The 25846-nt window shown below is 37.6% G+C and overlaps 1 protein-coding gene and 1 pseudogene across 1 annotated transcript in view; both read left to right on the forward strand.

Moving 5' to 3' along the window:
* The first annotated feature begins 3867 nt into the window (after positions 1-3867).
* CD200R1 (CD200 receptor 1) overlaps positions 3868-25846 on the forward strand; it is a 45266-nt gene continuing 23287 nt past the window's right edge. The window contains exon 1 of the mRNA XM_058295847.1: positions 3868-4180. Within this exon, the coding sequence (XP_058151830.1) occupies positions 4117-4180 (64 nt within the window). The 5' untranslated portion in view covers positions 3868-4116. The remainder of the gene's footprint in view (positions 4181-25846) is intronic.
* LOC139438789 (peptide chain release factor 1-like, mitochondrial pseudogene) lies at positions 4217-19489 on the forward strand (annotated as a pseudogene).

A 25846-nucleotide genomic window follows, 5' to 3' on the forward strand; every position in this document is an offset into this window, starting at 1 on the left:
TTAATAACTATCATTCATACTAAACTCCATGTCACAGTTTGCTTCCTGGGGTATCTAGTCCATGACTATCCACTTGAAATTTCCATGGAACAAGGCATAGAATATACCGTCTATCATCCATCCATCCATCCACCCATCTATCCATCCCTCCCTCCCACCCTCCCTCTCTCTCTTTACACTAATTGTTTCTAAAAACCATCCTGGCATCTTAGAAGATTCATTATTATTTCCTATAATAGTTCTTTAGGTTATAAAATCTATATTACCTATCAGGTAACCATTTTTAAATGTTTAGTATCCAAGAGATGTGCATTAAATGTTCAATTTTAAGGCATGTTAGCATATTTTGTGATAAAGAGCTCAAAGTGCTGATATCAAATTTGCTAAATAAGTTTATGAAAACATTAGCATTGGTTTCACCAAATTATCTCCGAGGGGAAGTAGACAGTGACCTTAATGTAAATAAATGCTTAGAGACAGGTCACGGTGTTGGTTGGTTAGTTGATTCATTTATTCATTCATTCATTCAATTTATTCAAACTATAAGATGGTAAGGGTACTGAACTGGAAAAAAGTGTGAGTGAATAGAGGAATAGACTTAGGAGAGGTTAGGAGTGTGGGATATGTATTGGAGGCAATACAGAAAATTGAAATGTGGGTATTTAAGTAAGGATTAATTAACCATGTAGCTAAGAGATAGACTTTGGAGTAAGATTTATTTGGAGATAAGTGTCTCTATCACTTATCAGCCATATGACTGGATAATATGCTTAATCTCTCTAGCTTCAGATTCCTCAACTATAAAATGGGGATAATATTGGTATTTACTTCATAGGATTGTGAAGAGGATTAAATGAGGTGGAATTTATAAAGTCTTTAGAACACAGCCTGGATAGTGAGCTAAGGGCTTGACATATGTTAACTACTATTGGTATAACCAGCAAAGTCTAGAGTTTACATTTAGCAAAATATAAAATGTGGTTACTAATTTTTTTGCTCATTCATTTGATATTGACTTCACATTTTATTTTCAAGTATCTATTTCTGAAATTTTCTTTTCACATAATCTGTAAATTATATTAAAAACAATGATTCACTCTCATGTAATATAGGATATATATTTTTTCTAACTTTTTAAGGAGAATTATGTTGATGACATAGCATCGACTCTATATTGAAACTGAAAAATTTCATGATAAAAACAATGTGATGGTAAGATGTAAAAAATAGAAATATAGATTTTATGAGACTCTTTCAAGATACTGATCAGTATGTTTAACGATTGTGCCTGGGGGAAGACCCAGGGCTTCAGATGATTCTATAGAGTCAAGGAAGATTGCAGAGAGGCAAATCAGAAAATAGGGGGAAAATATGATATGACCACGAGAGCAGTCATTTCATGCAAATGTTATTTTAAATTAGTGTCTCTGCTGTAGGACCCATTAGATTCAATTCTCTAACCATTGTGTAATAAGGCAAGTAAGAGGTAATATAAAGTGTGGACTGTTTTGGATAAAGAGTGGACACATTGATTACCCCAGCAGTGCAACTGGATGATAAGGTTACTGGAGAATCATAGATCTTTAATTAGAGGGGGGACACGGATTTCCATGTATAAGAACAGAATAAGGACCCCATACACTACTATGAGTTCCTTGAAAGTCTTCACATTATTGGGCACTGCTATTTCACCTCTATGTTGGTATTTAATAGCAGTAGAACAGGGTAGATTGAGGGATGACTAAGTGTGGATTAGTGTGTCTGTGTGTGTCTTGCAGAGTGTGCATGTGTGTATAGGAATAAGTAAGGCTGACTGTCTAAGCCAGAGCGGTCACCTGAAAGTAAAAACAGCAATGTAAGTAACTATTGGTCCATTTTTTGCAAGGATACACATCCAAAAAAATTCAGTTAAGTTAGAAAGGACAGGCAGGTACTGGAGTTCTACACAGTCGAACTCAAATCCAGGAAGTAAAAGAGCAGGTGAAAGTACCGGCAACCAGGGATCCAGGCAACACAGAGGCAGGAAGCAGTAAGTATTCAAGATCTGTGCATATCTAGGGAGTGGGGAGTAGTCCCAAATGCATGACTGGAAAATCTTCTTAACTGACTTCAGGATGTGGCTAAGTCTGAATCTGACACCATAGACAAACAAATACGCCTGCCTGGAAGAAGTTTAGTTCAACAAATGTTTATAGGCAGATAAATCAATTTTTGAATAAATTGACAGTGTAAGTTTGAGGGCTACATAACTGTGGCTGAAAACAACTCTAACCTGCAGGAACTAAACCTTTTCTCTTTTTTTGCTACCACAACATTAATCAAGATAACCTTGGTCTGTTTTTCTGAAATTTCAAAATTGCCTGAAATGTCAGATCATAGGAGTTGAGTAGAAAGAACACAGGGATAGCAAACAAGAAACTTGAGTTTTACTCCTACCTGTGTCAGCTGTCATCATGTTACTTTGAAAACTTAGGCAGGCCGTTTAACACAGTATGAAGTAGGCTTTGAAAAAATGGTCAAGAATTTTTAATGATATAAGAATATGCTTACATATAATAGAAGTGGAAAAACTAGATTACACATTTAATTAGGAAACCTGCCCAGCATCACTAGGCCAGTAATTTCACAGCAGAGATCAAACCGAGGTCTTAACCACTAGGTACCTTAACAGTTTTGTGATGGAAACCAGAATCATTTTCTCACTAATTTTTCCAACACCTGGGTATAATATTAGACAGAAGATATGTAGTTTTTGCTATAGTTCTCCTATAGTTGCATAACTACAAGTTTTCTAAGCCCTCAAAGACCTGATCTCACTATTTTAATCAAATAGATCCATTGGGAGGAAGCTTGGGAAGGAGAAAGATAAACTTTGAAAAAAATGGCAAGCAAGGTGATGGAACTGCTAATTTAGATGGGAAAAAAAATGGATGTTTAATCTTTTTCTGTCTGCAGTGTTTTCTTCTACCTGGTGAGTTTTGTCTGGTGAGGAAATTCTTAGCGCATTGGTTTTTTTTTCTTCCTCCCAGTCATAACCTGAATGCATATTATCTAGTAACATTAAGGTAGAGTTTTTCTGGTAAATCTGGATTCCTTATATCTGGCGACTTATGTTTGTAATTTGGTTAAAACCATCAGTCTATCTCTGGAATGATAAGGATGAATGGCAATAAGTACTGAATACTTATGGTGGTAGACAGAATAATGCCCCCTCTCCCAAATGACGAGTCTTAATTCCCCAAATCTGTGAATATGTTTCATGAGAAAAGGGACTTTGCAGAAGTGATTAAGTTAAGGAACTTCAGCTGGGCTAGAAGCTGGAATTGGTGAAGAGCAGATCCTCCTCTAGAGTCTCCAAAAGGACTAAGTCAGCCTTGCTGACACTTTGATTTTAGTCCAGTAAAACCCATTTGAGACTTCGGACCTCAAGAACTGTAGGATATAATGTTTGTTTTGTGTTAAGCCACTATATTAGTGGTGATTAGCTACAGAAACAAGAGGAAAAGAATACACTAAGGATGCTTCTAGGAGTGTGTGGTGATTCTCATTGTAGAGGGTAATTTCATCCAAGAATTTTCTAAAGAAAACATTTTATTCTAAACTTTATTACTAAGGCTGTTCACCTTTTCAACCTGGAGGAAGTTTCTAAAAGTTATGGTGACTAGGAAATTTAAAGGCATTGTTTGAAAACAGGTAAATATCTTGCCTCCCTTTTTAATGCAGGTTTAGACAAATCAGTTTATCTTGGGGACACTGAGTGCCCTACTGTAAAGTTTATCTCTGTGCAGCAGAAGTGAGAAAAGAACCAATGAGCTGAAAGATAACTCAATCAATCTGCTTCCTCCGTCTTTGCTTCAGAGCTTCGTACAGGAAATCTATTGCTGTGTCAAGTTCCAGAGAAGAGCTTCTTCTGTTCCAAGTTACTAATCGGGCTGAAACACAGAGGTTTGAAGGAAGGAGCGAGGAGGAAAGGAGTGCCTTGCCGTTGATGGGCTAAGAGAATCCAGCACGGAGAAGTGGGAGCTGACCAGAGAGAGCCTCACCATGTCCACAGCCCCTTCTGCACCTGTGTGGAGGGAAAGCACTGTGTGAACAGCAGAAGAAAAGAAAACAGAAATGGTCTACACTTGGAGGACTTCTGACCTCTGGTTTCTCCCAATTTTGACTGTCTTAGTGACTGGTAAGTTTGAATTCTCTTTGGAAGCCTGATAGGAGAATGACTGGTGAGAAACTTGGCCTCGGCTATTCCTGTGCTTACTTTACGTCTCTTAAGAGGAGTGCAGGTCGATTGTAATCATATATAGGGGGTTCATGCTCAGGTTTAATTTACTCTATTATCTTAATTTTCTCCTTTCACCATTTCCTTATTTATTATGCTCCGTATCCTATTATAGTATACCAGTCTGTTTCATTCGCCTCACTGCTCACTTCCTCATCTCCCCACACCCCCTTTTTGAATGAGGCAAGGTAAATTAAATAAAATACTAGTAGCAATCCAAGGCATCTGGGTTCTATTTATCTTCTCCCTTGCTTTTATTTTAAAATAACAATCCTAACCCATTTGGTTCCATATTGTTAATTTTATAAACTATGAAAATTTATTGCCCTTTATCACCTTCTATGACTAGGTGATTTTTTTCTGTGATATACTTAAGTTATGATAGCGCGTCTGTGATATCTGTCTGTATTTATCTTTAAGGTGCGTGGGCTGTAAGAGACTCTGGATTAGAGAACAACTCTTCACCATCTAGGTTCCTGTGGGAGTATAGAACTTGGGGCTGTTTGTGGGAGGGGTGTCCTGGTTTCACTAAATAGGTTGGTAGGAGTTGATGTAGGAGGGAGTTTTCAAGTTTCACTTTTAGTAGACAGGAGCAGCTGCAAGGAAACAGTGTCGTTGGCTTAAATTTTATAATTTGATAGTTGGAAGAAGAAAATATATTTTGGTTCATATGAATTATTGTTTAAAATATTGTCTGTTTTCCAGAAAAGAAATCTGTTTCCCCCATTTACTCTTACTAGTAAGTACATGTAAAATGACCATATTCTATTACTGTTCCTTTCCATGGAGAACTTTCACATATTTTTTGCCTTTGATCAGCACAGCAACTGGGCATGGAAGATACTTTTTCATTTTACAAAGGTAGAAACAGGCTTAGAGAGGTAAAACGATTTGCCCAAGGTTACACTACTGGTAAATGCAGACTCACACCCAGTAATAACATCCATCAGTAAGTTTTTCTAAACATTTGAACAGTATTCTTTACTCTTTAGCCACTATGCTTTTCATGACATAAAAAGCATTACTATTCATGACACTGCTGAGATAATGTTAAACCATTACTTAATTATATACTTAAATGAATAGCTCGCTAAAAAAAAATGAAGTAATCTGACTCTTCCAATAGTTGAGATCTTGTAGAAAGTTCTTTCAGAAATCAAGTAGGATCTGACTTGGAAGGAAAAACCAGTTAGAAGAGGAGCTGTTTATGTCAAATGCTCTATTACTTTTGGATAAAAGGGGAAAAAAATCAAAATTAAAACATACTTTCCGATTTGAAAACTTAATACAAAGCTATAAAAATAAAAAGTGTGGTATGACATAGAGATAGACATATAGGCCAAAGGAATAGAATTGAAAACCAGAAATAAACCCTCATGTCTATGGTCAATTGCTTTTCAACAAAGGTGCAAAGACCATTTAATAGGAAAAGAGGAGTCTCTTCAACAAATGGTGCTGGGAAAACTGGAATATTCACATGCAAAAGAATGGAGCTGGACCCTTACTTTGCACCATATACAGAAATTAGCTCAAATGAATCAAAGACCTAAATGCAGGAGCTAACACTATACAACATAAAGTAAAATTTTAAATTTTAAAGGGTTTAAAGGTTTGAATTTTAAAGCTACTTCTGAATATAACTAGAAGATGTTATGTATATCAAATCTCTGAAATCTGTTCTTCTATCATTTTATCATTTTAAAGTTAACAAAATGTTAGGGGAAGCGGATGTGGCTCAACTGATAGAGCGTCTGCCTATCATATGGGAGGGTCCAGGGTTCAAGCCCAGGGCCTCCTGACCCCTGTGGTGGGCTGGCCCATGCGCAGTGCTGATGTGCGCAAGGAGTGCCGTGCCACGCAGGGGTGTCCCCCATGGAGGGGAGCCCCACATGCAAGGAGTGCGCCCCGCGAGGAGAACCGCCCCACTTGAAAAAAGCGCAGCCAGCCCAGGAGCGGCGCCGCACACATGGAGAGCTGACGCAACTACATGACATAACAAAAAAGAGATGCAGTTTCCCGGTGCCACTGAGGGTGCAAGCAGACAGAGAACAACACACAGCAAGTGGACATAGAGAGCAGACGATGGGTGGGGGGAAGCGGAGAGAAATAAAATAAGTCTTTAAACCTTCACCCCCGCAAAAAAAACCCCAAAATGTTTAGGATAAAGCAAATTACTTGATGTGTAGTGATTTGGGCATGATAAAGTCACCATGAGATAATCCAGAATAATGATAAACAAACCACTTGGGGCAATGAATTTGTCTTTACTACTAATGCTACTTTGTTACTAATAAATAACACACTTTGTACAAGTTAAACTCACAAAAGAGCAAGAGAGCTAATAACTTCAATGTAAAACAGCTCCTTAAAAAATTTCTATTTAGTTTTCACTCACTCACTTATTTACAACTTCAAACAACATGGTTGTTGGTCAACAGGTTTATTATAAAAATACCTGAGGGGAAAAAGAACAACCTAGACTACCCACCACAGAGCAAAGTCCTCCAACCCTGTGCCTGTTCCCTTCCCATCACTGTCACCCGCCACGTCCCTTCTTCTTCCTTCTGTAAATTCTGCTGTCATCTAGGGTTTTTTTTTTTCTTTTCTTGTGTTCAGATTTTGTTCCTCTGTTCTAATTGAAATGATTCTGTCCTTTAAAACAGTTACTTGGGAAACTGATATTGACCTTATGGGTTACTGAAAATGGAACTTCCTTTTTCTTCTTTGGGCTAATTTTAATTGTGATGACATCTTCCACTAGGGGGCAGACCATAGCAAGAAGAGGAGATGCAACTCGAGGCAGGGTTTTTTTGGTATTTTCAGCAGCTCTCCAAAAGATAGAGAAAAAGATTGAAAGTAATTGCAAAAAAGGAAGGAGTTTGCCCTCATTAATTACAGTCCTATTTTCTTTTTATAGTTTGTGATAGTTTCTGGTTTCACATATTATACTAAATTCTAGTTGTGTTTTCCTCTAAACCTCCATGCTTAAGCAATTACTAACTTGTTGAAAAGTACCTATTGAGAACACTGAATGTGTGCAGTGTGTGAGTGGGGAGGAGAGGGGTGTGTAGTGCCTTAAAATTACTAACAATCAAAATTAGGGAGATAAAACTAAGATGAAATAATGAGAGATCACTTAAAATAAGTAAAGCTATGACCTTAGTAAAAATTTGAGAAGAGGGGGAAACTACAGTGGGTTGGAATTGTTGAAGGCCTCCTGGAGGAGATGAGCTTTGAGCTGGGCTTTGAGAGATAGGTGGGGAAAGGCAGAGAAACAACTTCCGGGAAGGGTGTGGAGCATGGAGAAAAGGCAAAGTGGTTCAGGGAGAGGAAGATCCCTGGATTGATGGAGCATCGTTGTTGTGTGATGGTGGGAAATGAGGCTGGATTTCAAGGGTCCTTGACAGATAAGCAGGGGAACCTGGACATAGCATTGGAGACAATGGATAGCTATCATTCTGTTTTGTGAATAGGAAAATAATATAATAAAGCAGTATTTTAGGACTGGCAGTGACACTTGGTAAAACATTTACTTTGACGTAGGAGTCAAGGGTTTCCATTTTAGATCAAATGGTGCTGCTAAGAGACATGCAGAAGAAGATGTCAAATTCCATATAGAGAGGTAGGACATTTGGGTAGAAGATCCCTAGAGACACTTGGAATTATAGCACAATCTGGGATTCATGAAATAATGATCCCACAAGACTTTTGGATTTGTGTCCTAGGAGTCATAATTATCTCTTCCCTTTCTATAACAGAAGGCATGATTCCAAAGAGATGGGCAGGGAGGCAATCTGGGGTATAAATGGACTGCTTAACCTCAAAGAGGAGGAGAGAAAACTCTTTTGAAATTGAGGAGTAAGATCAATTAGATATAGGGAAGCTTATCAGTTAAGTATAGCAATAAGAAGATAGATGGTAACAAATCAGAGAGTTCACAGTAGATTAATCAATAGTTCAGTTGTTGGTGCTGGTTAAAAAATAAACCCAGTTGTCATTTAATTTTTTTAATCCCCCCTTGTAGGTTTTTTTGCTTGCTGTCTGCTCTCTGTGTCCATTTGCTGTATGTTCTTCTGTGTCCATATTTTATTTATTTTATTCTGCCCCTCCCCCCTTGCAGCTTGCTTGCTGTCTGCTCTCTGTGTCCATTCGCTGTGTCCGTTTGCTTGTCTCCCTTTTTTGGTTGCGTCACCTTGTTGAGTTGGCTCTCCGTGGTGCTTGTAGGCCGGGTGGTACTTGTGGGCCAGTGGCTCTCTGCAGTGTGTGGGCGAGCCTGCCTTCACAAGGAGGCCTGGGATGCGAACCCAGGACCTCTCATATGGTGGACAGGAGCCCAACAGACTGAGCCGCAGCCACTTCCCTGTCATTTGATTTTATGTTATCTGGAAAGTTATTCTGTACAGTGATTGGAATGAACTAGCTACCACCACATTTTTGTCTCTTCCCCCTTATTATCACTGACACACATACAGTGACTCCTGACTGGGATTAGGGAGCAAACTTGTGGTTATGAAATAGCTTTGGACTGTGTGAGGCTAACAGCCCCTACGTATCGGATCTACAACTATAATTTTTTTGGGGGGGCGTTTATAAAGGGTATTTATTTGGGGTGAGAGCTTACAGATACCAGGCCATAAAGCATAAGTTACTTCCCTCATCAGAGCCTATTTTCTTTTTTTATTTTTTAATATTACATAAAAAAATATGAGGTCCCCATATATCCCCCACCCCCTTACCCCACTCCTCCCCCCATAACAACAATCTCCTCCATCATCATGAGACATTCATTGCCTTTGGTGAATACATCTCTGAGCACCGCTGTACCTCATGGTCAATGGTCCACATCATAGTCCACATTCTACGACATTCCACCCAGTAGGTCATGGGATGATGTACAATGTCCAGTAACTGTCCCTGCAGCACCACCTAGGACAACTCCAAGTCCCGAAAACGCCCCCACATCTCATCTCTTCCTCCCATTCCCTACCCCCAGCAGCCACCATGGCCATTTTCTCCACACCAATGCCACATTTTCTTCAATTACTAATCACAATAGTTCATGAATAGAATATCAGTAAGTCTACTGTAATCCATACTCTATTCCTCCATCCTGTGGACCTAGGAATGGTTGTGTCCACTCCACATCTATATCAAGAGGGGGCTTAGATTCCACGTGGATGCTGGATGCAATCCTCCTGCTTTCAGTTGTAGGCACTCTTGGCTCCCTGGTGTTGTGGTTGACCTTCTTCACCTCCATGTTAGCTGAGAGGGGTAAGTCCAATAAACCAGAGTGTAGGAGTTGAAGTCTGTCAAGGCTCAGGGCCTGGCTATCACATGGTCAGTCCAGAGATTCAGGTCCCCTGAGTATTTTGATAGTTAATATATTTATAACAAAATTCAATATAAGAAGTCATAATCAGCTCATTTTTCCCCCCAAGGAAGAAATGACACTGTACTTGCACTAACACAGAGCAAAGAATTTCAAAGCTTTTCTAGCTAAAATCAATATGCCTTATATATCCAGAGAGCCTAAGAAACATTCTAAGAACAAATTCCTGTATTTAAGGAAAGGAATATACAAAAGTCTCAGAATTGAAGCAGAAATGGAAGCTTTTAGAAGCCAATAATTTTCTTTTAAAAATTAAAATCTCAGCTTCTTTGAGTTGCTGAGGCTGTTGTAGGTTCTCCAGAAAGTAGACTTAGAGTAAGTGGTATAGAATGTTTACTAGGGAGGATTTGGAAAAAATAACTTGAGAGGAGCAAAGGGAAAAGCTCACCTGTGTGCTCTTTCCTACCACCCAGTCCTGTGGCCTTATTTGCAAACAGGGTCTTTGAAAATGTGATTAGCTAAATAGGCCAAACTGGAGTGGGGAGGGGGTGCTAATCCTTGTAGGAAGGGGAGAGAGGACGGCAAATAGGCCCCTAGGAGAAGACCATGTTAAGAAGGAGGCAGTGATTACAGTGATGTGTCATCAAGCCAAGAAACGACAAGGGTTGCCAGCATACGCCTGAAGTTAGAAAAGGCAAGGAAGGATTCTCCCTCACAGGTTTCAGATGGAGCATGGCTCTGCTGCTGCATTGATTTCAGACTTTGAGCCTCCAGAACTAGGAGACAATACATTTCTGTTGTTTTAAGCCATTCAGGTTGTGGTTCTTTGTTATTAGCAGTTCTATGAAACTAAGACAACCTGTGATCTGACACCATGGAGAACCTTGTTGCTGGAATGTCTCCAGAGAGGCCCTGCATGGAATTCAGAATGGCTGGGCCTTTCTACCTTTCTACCACTCACTCGCTGGATGTGGATCTGACTTTGCACAACTGATCCCTGCAGCTGCTAAAGGCTGAAGGCTGTCTACTGACAGTAGTACATCTATTACTAGAGCAAAAAAATCACTTGTGGAAGGAGATTTTGAGTGGGACTATAGATATCCCTTCCTTCCTGAATGTCTGAGTTCTGCCTATTATTTCTCTTCAGTCTACAATTTTTCTTTTATCATTTTTAGTAGCGGAGGTCTGCTGCAGCACAGTTCTTAGTTTGCTTTTATCTCAAAAAGTCACTTTCATTCTTGTAGTGTACTTGTGCTGAATGTAGAATTCTGGGTTGACTTTTTTTTTTTTTTCCTGTCAGCACTTTTAAAAATGTTTATTCACTATTTCTGATGAGAAGTCAGAATTTTGGGCACTAGAATGGCTGTTCCCTTGAAAATAATCTCATTTTTTTCTGCCTGGCTTCTTTGAAATTTCCTTTTAATTGTAGTTTTCAGCACATATACTGTGCCAATATATGGTTATTTTCATATTTACCCTGCTTCAAGATTTCTGAGTTTCTTTCTTGAATCTGTAAATTTATGTTTTTCACCAAATTTGGAAAATTTTGTTCCTTCAAATATTTTATCTGCCAACTCTCTCCCTTGTTCCCAGAACTCCAATAAACATATGTTAGAACTTTTGCTAATTCATCACAGGTCCCTGGGGCACTTTCAATGTTCTTTGTTTTTTCCTTTCAATCTTTTTTTCTGTCTGCTATTCAGATTGGATACTTTCTATTGAACTATTTCTAGGTTTACTAACTGTTTCTGCTCTCATCTCCATTTTCCTCCTAAGCCAGTCCAATGAATTTTTATTTTAGATATTATATTTTTTAGTTCTAATTTCCACTTATTATTAATTTTAAAATTTGGTCTGTTTCTCTGCTGAGAAATTTCTTTTTGTTCATTATTAGCATATTTTTCTGCTTCCTACTGAGTATAGTTTTAATATCTGCTTTAAGATCTTGTCTGTTAATTCCAAAATCTGGGTCACTTGAAGTTGGTCTCCCACGATTGTCTTTTCCCCTAAGAATGTGTCATATTTTCCTGGTTTTTTGGTATGTTGAGTAATTTATTTTGACTGTGAATGTTATATTGTAGAGACTCTGGATTCTGTTCAAAAAGAGTATTGAATGTTTTCTTTTAAAAATAATTTAATTTGGTTGAACACAAATGACAAACTGTCTCTTGAGCAGCATTTCAAATCTCAATTCATTTACCTTTAGCTACTTTGCTTTCAGTGTGTCCTGTCATGTGCGGGTCAGTCAGTCAGAGATGTGAGCAGACTTTATACACAGACTTCGGGATGTTCTTTCTGCATGCTCACACTTTCCAGCAGCAAAGGTTGCCCTGAACTCTGTCCTTTGGTCCATCAGACCAGAAAAATTGTGGGTTTTCTATCAGTTTTAGCTGCCTAGCATTGTGCCAACTAAACCTTCCCAGAGACTAAAAGCTGTAAAAATGGGGAAAAAATGGGAACTCCCTCTGAGTCATTTCCTTCTTCCAAGTATTGACACCCCTCAAAGATCTTCCTCCTGCTTTTTCCATTCTCCAGGATCCTTAGAGTTGTTTTAATATTTTATTCAGAATTTATAGTTATCATCTATGGGAAGATTGATCTGGCAGGAGCTTACTTACTATAACAGAAGAAGAACTTTTCTCAAATCAATGTCATTTTAATATCATTGTATTTTTACAACTGATACTGACTTGATTGGTTATATTGTCTTGAAAATGGAAATTGAATGTATGATATTATTATATGCCTCCTTTCTTTCTAAATTTCATCCATGCATTGAATGTTTTGACTTGACGCTCTTCTCTTTTCTCAATAAAATCTCTCTCTCCCTACCCCAATTTCTAAATACTAATATATCTCTAGGTTGGGTCTAGAGGTTTATCATGGAATATAATTATAACCACTAGCTGTGTCATCTTTAATAAATTGCTTATTATCTTTAGCCAATAATTTCCTCATTTGTAAAATGAAAGGGCTGTAAAACACTATTTAGAAGGATAGACGTTTTGAACAGTAGGGACTTTAGAGACCTTTAAGTCAGATATTTTCTTTTATAGATGGGTTGAATAAAATCAAGGAGTGTTAAAAGAATCATTAAAGATATGACCCAACTTTTCAGTGGCTCAGCAGAGTTTGAATACCTCTATGTACAAAAATGAGGGGAAAATAGATATGGCAAGAGTGTGTGGGGTGAAAATAGACTTTTAAGATGTGTTACATTTGAAATGTCAACAACAGTTAAGTGGAAAGAAATAGAAGTTAAAGGTTTGAGATTTTTGTTTAGGAAAAATAAGTCAAAGCTAAAATGTGGGTCAGTTATTCTGTCAGTCAATAAATAAGGCAGTACCTGCCATGTCAGGAACTGTACTTTATACTGGGGATTCCTGAACAAGACAGACATAGATTCCTGCTCTCTTGGAACTTAGAATCTGGTAAGCAACATAGATATTGAGTAAATTATTGCAAATAATTAAATAATATAAAGTGTGTATGGATTAACATAAGGGGACATGGAAGTTTGCAATTGATAAGTCTAATCTGGTCTTAGGGTCAGGGAAGGCTTCCCTGAGGAAGTGGTGTTTAAGATGAAGATGAGTAGAAAATACTAGGCAAGGAGAAATGGGGGAGAAACATGCTAGGAAGGTCAAACAGCCTGTATGCAGGACAGAGGGGGCTCAACTCTGATTGGAGTTGAGAAAGCAAGGGAGAAATCCAAGTGCAGAGGCCCAGCTGAAGTTCTGAGGTTGGGGAAGAATGACAAGGGATGGCATCAAGAGAAAGAAGAGCGGGTGAGTCTTGGAGAATTCCTACCTTAAGGTGCCTAAGAGAGGAAACTGAGAAAACAGGGAAGGAGACAGAGATGGAAAAACATAGGGTATAGTGGTAGAGGCCAAGGAAGGGATTCTAGGAGAAAGAAGTGGTTATAGTATTAAATGCCAAGCACCGCAGCAGCACAGTCATTGAAGAAAGGCCAAAAGTTTGCAATGACTGGTGCTGGTGACCTTCAAAACTGACGTTTGAGTAGAAGTGTGTGGGAGTTGCAAGACTGTCAGGTATTAACGATAGAGTGGTGAGGAGACAACTGAGGCTGCAGTCAGACACTTTTCATTCAAGAAGTCTGACAGCAAAGAAAGGAGAGAGGATGCTAGGAAAGCAGCATCTAATTCCCTCCCCCCCCCCCCCCAATGCCATGTGGGGTAGCCTGTGTATATTCAAAGCATATTATCTGAGAAAATTCAGTGATTTAGTTACAGTTTTTTCCCCAACCTGTTTGTGTATGTATATAGCTTTATATTGTTTGGTGATTTCTTTTTCCTTGTTACTTTACCATGGAATGCTACTTTTCCCCAAAGGTTTATCTATTACAAATATGAGAATATCTGTTATACCATTAATATTTTGGTATTATCAGTGTTGCCAAAAATGTCCAAATGGTAAATGTAGGCATATTTGGAATCTAGTTATTTTTATTCTTCCAAAGTCATTCTATCTCACCTTAATTCACTTCCTTCAGAATGTTCCTCAAGGGTTGTTTTAAACCAGTAATTTAAAGCTAGTTGACTGGCAGAGTCACCTGTTGTGCTTAAACTATTAGAGATACTGTAGTGCCATCTAAAGCCTAATGAATTAGAATTTCTGGGGTATAATGTCTGGACATCTAGACGTTCACAAATCTTGACAAGTGATTCTGATGGTTAGCCAGGGGTAGGAACACTCTACTAGGCTGTTCTTAATTTTGGGGGTCACCCAAACTGTCCCCCTGCTGTCCCTCCCACACAGCAGATGGCTTCCCTTCTAATTTACTGATCACACAATTTGAACTTCTTTAACTCCCCCCCAAAGTGGTACTCACGAGGGCAGGGATTTCACCTCATTCATCCCAGATCTCGGCACAGCTACTTACCATTGAGTGGGTGCTCAACCAGTGCTTGTCAAACTGAACTTCCTCAAAATGTCTGCTGTGTCTATAACCACTCTTGCCGTTTTTGTTCCTCTCTCAGAAAACCGGCATTAGTCTTTTCAAAAGCAAGCCTCCACTTGGCTTTTTGTCTCCTCTCCTCCTTGTCCTTCTGAGATCTTGCTTTGCTAGTGAGCCTCCTTCGTTCTTCTAACTTCTAACTTTCCCTCTTTCTATCTACAAACATGCTGTGTTTGCCTCTATTCTTAAACAGTCATTTCTCTCTTTCAAGTTTGACATGAAAGGATAAAGCCAAGATCTCATTTCTCCCATTCTTTCAAATCAAAAGTTCTTGAAAGAGTAGTCTACATTTGTTGACTGATGGCCTCCGTGTGGCCCCTTTCGATCTGATTTCTGCTCCTACCTCTGTGCTAAAACTATGCTCTCACAGCATTTAAAGATCATCAATTTAAGCCTCTCAGTTTTTATGTTAGGACTTTCCCCACATCATTTGACCTTGATTATTTCTGTTTTGAAATCTTCCCATCTCTTGGCTTTACAGCACTGCATTTACCTTCTACTTCTCTGCTCCTTCTTTCATCATTTTTGCTAACGCCACTTTCTCTTACAGATTCCAAATTTATAAATGTTTTCAAGACTCTGGTTTTGGCTTCTTTTCTAATTTCCATATTAGAGGTTACAGTTTAGCTGACTATGAGCTAGATCAGGGTTGCAGATACTTTTAGTTGGCTCATGTAATTTTTGAAAAACATCTAGCTGTAATACTTTACAGTTGGGAGATTTTACCTAAAATCTGTGACCTAGTGGCTAGAGTTTCTGTGAGGATTAAGTAAAATGATATATAGAAAGTACTTAGCAATTTTATTTATAGTATTTACTTATAGTATTTTATAAACATTCAAAAAGTGGTAACCTAATTATTGTTTTGCCGTTTTCAAAGCACTTTCATATATATTATCTTATAATTTATTTCTCCTACAAAAAGAATTTTTAGTTGTTTTTAGTGTTTTGGAATTAAAACCAATGCTGGAATTGATATCCTAGTACATGTATCTTTGAATATGTGAATATATACCACATACATTTAGCCATTGAACATTTTGGCTTTTATGATCATTGCAACGCATTTGCACAAATTCTCCCTTGAGTCAGGAAACAAGTCTGTCTTCATTAACTAGTTTTATACTATGTGATGATAACTGCCTCAAAAAAAAAACCCCCACAAAAATAATTAGGCCCAGATGCAATATGGCTTTTATTAGCCCTGTGTCCTAACTAGCTGATACTGACTTTGTGATTATTATGCATTGGACATTATAATCAAATTTATTGCATAACATAATTCTTTGTACTTTATCCATTCATTAAATTCATTCCTGATTTTGGAGTTTTGGAACTTGTTATTCTTCTTAAACTTTTCTTATGTTTTCCTTTCATAAACCATTTGGGTATTCTATTTTTATTTCTATTCTGTATCTAAAGTGTACAATTATAGTCATTAGCTGTGTCACCTTTGATAGGTTAATCCTTTGTTTGTCTTTATCTTTTGCCCATTTTCAACTGCTTGTCCATCTCTTTTTTATTTGTTTATATGTTTTTGGTATTTTGAGGAAATTCACTTTTATTTATGATGAATCTTACAGACACACCCAGGTTTTTGCTTGACTATTGACATTGATGCAGGTTTTGTTTATTTTATTTATTTGGTCCTACAGCAGTTTTAGATTCTTTATATAGTCAAATTTCTTAGGATTCTCTTTTCTCATTTCTATGTGTTTGGTGTTAGGATTAGAAACATTTTCTTCACTTAAGGTGACCAACTGTCCTAGTTTGCCCACAACTGTCCAACCCATCATTCCCAAACAAACTGAGATGTTAGCATCCTGCCTCTCATTTAAGATTTAAAAAATTGGCCAGGTTTTTTTGTAGTACTTTTATTTTTTATGTTTAAATTTTGGATCCATTTTATTTTATTTTGGTGTGAGATGGGAGATAGGAATGTTTGCTTGTTTCCAAATGGCTAGCTAGTTCTCCCAATACCATCTATTAATGATACAAAAAATAAATCATCCTTTTCATTAGCAGTTTGAATGACCACTTTAATCAGATACCAAATTTCCATGAAGCAACCAAAGTTCAGTGAGTAACCTGTGCAAGGTTATAGGAGTAATAAGTGGAAGAGAGAAAATATTAGTCAATTTTCTTTACTCTAATTTGGTGTTTTTTTAAAATTTTAGTCTTTGCTAAAACTTTGATTTTCCATCCAATAATTTGTTTACTGAACACCTAATTAGGTGCCATCTACTACTAAAGTGATGTCTTTAAAAATGTAAACAGTTTCATAAATTAAAGTGTAAGAACATGAAACATATGCTACATGCCAGGATAAATTGTTCAGATTATTATATTAAAAAAGTAAAAAATAAAAGTAATAATTTGCATTTCTTGTGTTTATTATTTTAATTTTCTTTTATTGTAACACATGTAGTACATATTGCAGATTGTATAATATTTATATATTTTAAAGAATAATTATGCAGTGAATTCTTATTTAAGTTACTAGATAAATTTTGCCAGTTCCTCCCCAATTATACCCCTCAACTTACACTCTAATGGTAATCATTATCTTTTGGGATAATTATTCCTTTTGGGGGATGGCCAGTCCCTGTTGTTTGTTACATTTTATCATCTATACCTGAACAATATAATTTAATTTTATCTTTTTTTTTGCATCATATATAAAAAGAATCATATTTTGTGCAGTCTTTCATAACTTTTCATCTACTCAATATAATGCTATTTAACTCTGTTAAAGTTTGTAGTTTTAATTCATTAATATGAGTACTTTTATCCTAAAATTTCAAATGTTTGCAATAATTTTTCCTCCTGCCAATTTTGGAAAATTCTGATGCAAAAATAACAAACATGAATTAAAATTTTAAAGATCTGGGAAGAGGATTTGGCTCAACTGATATAGAGTGTCTGCCTACCACATGGGAAGTCCAGGGTTCAAAGCCAGGCCTCCTGACCTGGGAGGTGTGCTGGCCACGTGCAGTGCTGATGCGTGCAAGGAGTGCCGTGTCACACAGGAGTGTCCCCTGCATAGGAGAGCCCCATGTGCAAGGAGTGCACCCCATAAGGAGAACTGCCCCATGCAAAAAAAGTGCAGCCTGCCCAGGAGTGGCGTCGCACACATGGAGAGCTGATGCAGCAAGATGATGCCACAAAAAGAGACACAGATTCCCGGTGCCACTGACAAGAATGCAAGCGGACACAGAAGAATATACAGGGAATGGACACAGAGAGCAGACAACTGGGGAGGAGGGAAGGGGAGAGAAAAAAAAAATCTTTAAAAAAATAAAAAAAAAAAGCTCTTGTTTGGTATTTGTTTCTTTCCTTTTTTGAAAGCAAAGACATGATATTTCAAATATTAAGTTGTGAGATACATGAAGGAAAAAGTATTCATTTTAAAACCATATTGCATTTCATATCACTGAAATGGCAAACATTTGTAGTTCCTTCCCTTAGAAGTCAGTCAGGAAGCCCAAGCCCCACTGGAGGGGTCGGGATTCACCAAGGCATGAATATCAGATGGGACTCATCGGGGGCCACCGCAAGGGCTGCCTAACACATATCGCAGCTGGTTGAATTCCCAAGGTATCTTTTCCATACTTTCATTGCTATTTCGATTTCACTTAATTGTGTAATTGATTATTTGATTAATGTCCACTGTCCCTATTAGATTGAAAGCTCGGTGATAAACACTTCCTGAGTCGCGTCAGGCGTCCTCGCTCGGCCTCGCGATGTGCCCCGGCTCCTCTGGGGCGTCGCGCGGCATCTGTGGGCCCGCGGGGTCCCTGGCCCGGGCCGCTGGGCCGCCAGCTCCGGAAGCCGCCCTGGAGACCATGTGTGCCCGCGGAGGGCCCCTGCGCGCCTCCCTCGAGCGCCAGGCAGGGGCGGGGCCGGCTGCAGGGCCGGGGACGCGAACTGCTGGCGGCGGCCTCACTGCTGGGCGCGAAGGAGCAGCAGCTGCGGGAGACCGAGTGCCTGCTGCACGGTGAGAACGAAGACTTAAGGAAACTTGCAGGGATGAAATAACTCTGTGTCAAACAGAAACAACTCAGTTGAAGCATCAGATTTTCTTTCTTTTGGTTCCCTCAGAAGAAAGAGATGAAAATGGTTTGGTCCTGGAGGTAACTGCAGGAGTTGGGGGTCAGGAAGCCATGTTGTTTACTTCAGAGAGATTTGATACGTATCAGCAATATGCCGCATTTAAAAGGTGGCATTTTGAGACCCTGGAATATATTCCAAGTGAAATAGGTGGCCTTAGACATGCATCTGCCAGCATTGGGGGTTCAGAAGCCTATAAGCATATGAAATTTGAAGGAGGTGTGCACAGAGTACAAAGGGTGCCGAAGACGGAGAAGCAAGGCCGCATCCATACAAGCACCATGACTGTAGCAATATTACCCCAGCCTGCTGAAATTAATCTAGTGATTAATCCTAAAGATTTGAGAATTCATACTAAGAGAGCCAGTGGAGCTGGTGGGCAGCATGTGAATACCACAGATAGTGCCGTCCGCATAGTTCATCTGCCAACAGGTATTGTCTCTGAATGCCAACAAGAGAGATCTCAACTGAGAAATAGAGAGATGGCTATGAAAAAGTTACGTGCAAAACTTTACAGCATGCACCTAGAAGAAGAAACAAATAAAAGATACAATGCTAAAAGGATTCAGGTTGGAACTAAAGGAAGATCAGAGAAAATAAGGACATATAATTTCCCGCAGAACCAGGTCACAGATCACAGAATAAACAAGACCCTGCATGACCTTGAAACTTTTATGCAAGGAGAGTACCTACTAGATGATCTTGTACAGTCATTGAAAGACTGTGCTGATTATGAATCTGTAATAAAAATATTTCTTAAAAAGTTTGATTTGTAAATTGAAACCTTTTATAGCTTATGAAAAGGTAGCCAATCACATTGTTTTGTGTAAAAACAATGTCTTGGAAAACTTGGGTTATTAACATACTTGGAAATAATATGCATATTCTTATGTGACAATTTCTATAAATTTCTTGATGTAGTAGTAAAAAACATACAAGATATTAATGACTGTGGTTGCATATCTTGGGTTCTTCCTTACAATAAGCAGACAAAAGAGAAAAGTCCTTTGTATTATATAATATATTTCATGGATGATCAAAAGCTTGGCTTATTTAACTTTTAATTATGAGAAACTTCAAAGAAAATAAAATAGAAATATAACAGTGAATTCTTGTATTAGTCAGGGTCTAGTCAGGAGAAAGAAACCATATATCAGCAATTCAAACAAGGATTATTTTAATATAAAGAACTTTCAAGTGATTGCAGAATTTGCTGTGAAGAGGGAATATAAAGAAACAATACATTAGGAGTAAAAGAGCAAACTGAATTCATATACTAAGGAAAGAACAAACTTGGAAGGGGCTGCCCTTTCCCAAGGTGGAGAGTCGGGCCTCACTGGGTAGAGTGTGGCTATAGCCCACTTGGTGAAAAAGTTCCCTGGGTGGCCTTTGGCCAGAGCTGGTTTCCAGCTGGTAGGTCAGGCTTTGCAAACAGAGAACCTCACACCTTCAGGGACCTGCAAGCAAGAAGACTGCTACTGTGTCATTAAAACTTGGCTGTATGGGAAGCGGACTTGGCCCAGTTGATAGGGCGTCCGTCTACCACATGGGAGGTCCGCGGTTCAAACCCTGGGCCTCCTTGACCCGTGTGGAGCTGGCCCACGTGCAGTGCTGATGCATGCAAGGAGTGCCATGCCACGCAGGGGTGCCCCCCGCATAGGGGAGCCCCACACGCAAGGAGTGTGCCCCATAAGGAGAGCCACCCAGCACGAAAGAAAGTGCAGCCTGCCCAAGAATGGTACAGCACACACAGAGAACTGATGCAGCAAGATGATGCAACAAAAAGAGACACAGATTCTTGTGCCGCTGACAACAATAAAAGCGGACAAAAGAAGAACACGCAGCAAATCAACACAGAGAACAGACAACTGGGGCTGGGGACTTGGGGGGAAGGGGAGAGAAATAAATAAAAAGTAAATCTTTAAAAAATATATATATATTTACTGAGTGCCTAGATATTATAATTAGATAAATGAATATTACTATAGTTTCCATCCTCCCTTCACCAGCCCAAAGCCCTGATGCATGTGACAGATGGCCACCCAGGTGCCAGCTGAATGAAAACTACTAGTGAGAGTGAGAGACTGATCATTATTTGTGAAGAGAAAAGAAAACATTTCCTTTATTTCAAATTTTGTCATAAAATTAATGCATTAGTGTGCAAATAGATTTAGTAGAGAAAAAGATGGTACAGGTTACTTATTTTAACCATTCCTGTTATAGAAATAACAGAATTTGGGGGAAAATTAGTGATACTTTTCAATTATACCTACAGGGTGATACTGGTTTTTATTCTACATCAGAAATAAATTATAATTTAAGCCCCCTCTCCCAAAAATTGCAAACTTCATGGATTTTCTGTCTGCCTGCCATGGACTTCTACTAGTCCCCAGATTATGCCAGGAAAAATACTGCATTAGAGGTAGAAATATAATTAACCCATTCAGATGACAGTTCATCTCATTTACGGAATCTCTAGAAAAAGAGACAATTGAATTTTACAACATTTTACTTGAATCCATTTTAACTCCCCAAACAAGAAATAGTACTTTTATGTCTAACCTATATCCACAATATACGTTTTTATACAATGTAATACATTCACTAACTAAAATATTAAGGTTGAAATTTTAAGCTTTCTTGAGCCAGGAGATTCAGAGTGAAAGGTTTCTGTAGCATACCGACTTTCCCATATTGCTGATTAGATAAAGGTCATGTGCTTAGTGTAGCTAAATAAAGTTTGCTCTGGCTATGTAATTTGAATTTCCTGGTCTTTCTGTGGTTAAGAGCTCAGTCACAAATTTGCATTTGTTTTCAATGAAACCTTGAATCTTTAAGTGAAATGAACTGCTTAATTCTAACTGGGCTTAATACCTCAGTTTGTAATGTGCTTTGAAAACTTTCATGAGCTATTCCTTACATGTTAAGCAAATAAGAATGATAGCACATGTTTTGCAGTGGGGAAAAATAGAGCATATAAATTCATTTAATTATCTAAATGTTTTCAGGAAAGAAGAAACTGTAAGAAGTAAAACTCTTATTTTCTAGCCATAGCTTAATTCATAATGGTGTGTCTTTATGCTTGTTAAAACTTGCAGAGTTTTGAAGTTTGAAAGCTTGACAGACCAAAGAAAGAGTGAAATAATTCTAATATTTGGTTTTCCTTATGCAAAATATCAGGATTATTTTTGCAGATTTCAAATAACATATTCTGTTTACTTCCTATATTTTTATAAGTAGTAAATTCATTAAGTGTTAAATGCCAATTATGATGATGCGTTGTAAATATCATAAGTAATAAGAATGACTTCTAGTTAGTTCAGTGTTAGCATAGATGCTCCAAATCCTGTAAAAAAATGTAAACAGAATGTCGAAATAAAACTCTTTCAGCTATTCTCTTTTACAGCTATGTGATTGTCATATTAGAGCATAACAAAAATTTTCAGTTTAGAGTCTTGCTCCAAATTAAGGGTTCTTTTAGTTCAAAATTTGTTTTATTATTTATTTACTTTATTGCTTTATTTATTTTCTCCCAAAAGACCTTAAAAATGAATAAAAGGGCAGAGAATCTTTAATTTCTTTGTTTCCCATCCCATACTTAGAAATAATGAATAAATCTTAGTAACTATATTAACTAGTTAAGTATGGCATAATCCATGCTTTGTTTACTGAATCAGGGGTGTTTACTGCTTGTGGAGGAAACATCAGACATGCCTATCTAAGTTTTTCAGTTAGTAGAACACAGCAGAGCATAACATTTTACAATAGATAAAAACTATTTAATATGACGAGAAAACCACATGCTGTTTTGGAGAGCCCTTTTTCTCTTACTGGAGGAAGGCTTTTTGGAACATGAGTTTGCACAGTCATGCCTAGTCAGTGTCTGTTTTGTGGGTGGTATATGCTTGCTCAGGCATATGACAATAAGGATTTGGGAAAGGAAACTTTTTGCTGCTCAGTGTGACTAACAGGTTTCAATAGTAGTAAAATCATAAAACAGTATTAGTCTGCTGATGACTTTGCCTTAGAAGGAAGTGTTTTTATTTTTTTAGCATTTTTCAGAGTCATGGATTTTTATTTTGTATTTTGTTTTGTATTTATTTGTGCAGACATATGTTCTAATGTGTGTTAAAACCTTTATATATCCTGCCATAACCTACTGAATGCACTGGGGGAGAGTGTGAACTAAGGGTAAACTATTATCCATGTGCTGCCGCAGTGCCCCAAAATGTGTTCACCGAGTGCAATGAGTGTGCCACAACGATGGAGGAGGTTGTTGGTGTGGGAGGAGTGGGGGGGTGGTGGAGGTATGGGGCGGGTGGAGGTATACGGGAACCTCTTATATTTTTTAATGTAACATTTTTTTGTGTGATGTATCTTCAAAAAAAAGTACAATTTACAAAAATGATGGGGTGGGGGCGGTGGGGAGTGGGGTATATGTGAACCTCTTATGTATTTTATGTTTTTTTTTATGTTTTCTAATGTAACATTCTTTGTGATCTATTAACTTTAAAAAAAAGTATAAAAAAAGAAAAAAAAGAGGGAAAAAAAGAGAAAAAAACCCAATAATTTGGATACTTTTAAAGTAACAATACTCAGCTTCATTGAGGGATAATTGATGGACAGTTGGCTGCACCATTTAAAATATAAACGTAATGAGTTGTGACAGTTGTATACATCTGTAAATCACTAGCAAAAACAAGATACAAAACATTCCTATTGCCCTCAAAATATTCCTCATGTATCTTTTCAGTCCAGTCTTGCCTTTGGCCCTGGCTTCAAACAGCCATGGATCTATTTTATGTCCAATTGGTCAGTGAGCATTTTATATAAAGGGTTTCATGTACAGTGTGCTTTTGGTGTCAGTCTTGTTTCCCTCAGTGGAATGATTTTGAGATTCATCAGTGTTGCTATGTGTTGCTTTTCACTGATGATGATAACTCCTTGTGTGGATAATTTATCCATTTACCTGCTGATGGACACTCGGGATGTTTCCAGGTCATGGCTGTTGTGAATAAAGTTGCTGTGAACATTCATGCATGAGTCTTTTGTGTGGACATATGTTTTTATTTCTCTTTTATTTTCACTAGGATTGAGATGCCCAGGTTGTATTTCCATGCTTGATTTTTGAGACTACTGCTACATGTTTTCCAGTGAAGTTACACTATTTAAATTCCCAGTAGCCATGTATAGGAATTCCTGTCGTTTCACATGCTTGCCAATACTTGGTGTACTTAGTCTGTAATTTTAGCCATTGTTAGGGGGTGCGTAACTATTATTTCTTGGGATTTTAACTTCTATTTCCTTGATGATTACTAATATTGAACATCTTTTCATGTGCTTGTTGTATATTTTTTCATGTGCTTATTGTATATCTTTTTTCCCCTCTGAATTCTTTGTTCAAATAAGTGTTTGCCCAATTTTTATTTCTTTAAAATGACCTAATTTTAACAGTCCTTTATATATCCTGTATGGTCAGGTATGTATTTTGCAAATACTTTCAATTCTATTTTGTGGTTTGTCTTTTCCATTTCTAAATGGTATCTTTTCTTAGTTCAGAAATGAGAATGTTTGTCACTCTTTTTCCCTAATAAGATGCTGATACTCTTTATTGGAAATCCAACGACAAATACAGAAATACCAAGAAAGAGAGGAGTCCCGGGGATCAGTGTTTGCTCATAATTGAATTCTTGAGAACTTCACCTGATGGGAAGACCTCAGATACCAGACCATCAGCAAAGAGGGAGGGAAAGGAGCAGAGCCTGCATGGAGGCAGGAGGGAAAGCAGCCCCACACTGACTCTTGCTGCTGCTTCTGCTTTCCTTCCAATCGAGTTTGTTTTTAGGATTAAATGAGATAAATGTGCCTGGATTTTTTAGAGTAATGCATCTATAATTTGTTAAGCTGCCTTTTGTCTGTTATTTTATTTCTTTGGAATTGAAATAAAGTTGAAATAATTAACTGTGTGTGTATATATATATATTTTGGTCAAGCATATATATATATATATATATATATATATATATGTGTGTGTGTGTGTGTGTGTGTGTGTAATTATCTTGACCAAAATAATTACAGAGGTCAAGTTTTGTGTGGGATATCTCAGTAGCCAGATTGGAAGAGGCCAATATTTATGGCTGTGTTGATCAGGGACAACATGTGCTGGATAGACCAGACTATTATAATTCCCAGAATGTAGACTTTACTGGGTCACACCCTAAAACTTCCAAAAGGAATTCTGGCCTGGCAGGAACTGCTTTGCTAGAAAGGGAATTGAGGTGGACCTCCTTTCAAATTACGCTTAAATCAAATCATGATGAAATTACCAGATTAAACATGCTCTCTTTTAAAGAGCAAAAGTTTTAATTTCTGATAATGTCCAATTCATCAGATTTTTCAGATTTATGCATGTCCTAAGAAATCTTTGTATACACAAAGATTGTATATGCCAATGCCTTAGGCATTCTGTATGTTTTTTTCTAGGAATACTATATAATATTCAAGGAATATTATATAATTATATAATATTATTATAGATAGTATTGGCTTTTACCTTTAGGCCACTGATTCAATTTTTTAATATGGTGTGAGGTAAGGATTGAGGTTCCTTTTTTATTTTTGCATGCGGGTATCCAGTTGTTCTATTATCAGTTGTTGAAAAGATGTTCCTTTTCTTACCCATTAAATTGCTTTAATACCTCTGTTGAACCTCAGTTGACCATATGAGTGCGGATCTATTTTTTGCTCTCCTCTATTCAATTGATTCATATGCCTGTTCTTTAGCCAATACTAGACTCTCGATTACTGTGGCTCAGGGTAAAACTTGAAATTACATAGTATAAATCCTCTAATTGTATTCCTTTTTAAAAAATTGCTGTGGTTATTCTGGTGGTTTGTATTTCCATATAAATTTTAGAATCAGCTTCTCAGTTTCCACAGAAAAGACTGCTGGATTTTGACAGAGATTATGTTGAAGCTACAGACTAATTTGAGGAGACTTGAGATCTTATCAGTATTGAAGCTTTCCATCCAAAAACATGGCATTTCTCTCTATTTGTATAGGTTTTCTTTAATTTATCTCATCAATGTTTGTACTTTTCTGTGAACAGGTCTTGCAGCTCTTTTTTTAAATTTATTCATATTTTGTGAG

The sequence above is a fragment of the Dasypus novemcinctus genome, chromosome 4, assembly GCF_030445035.2.
Source record: "Dasypus novemcinctus isolate mDasNov1 chromosome 4, mDasNov1.1.hap2, whole genome shotgun sequence".
NCBI classification, from domain to species: domain Eukaryota; kingdom Metazoa; phylum Chordata; class Mammalia; order Cingulata; family Dasypodidae; genus Dasypus; species Dasypus novemcinctus.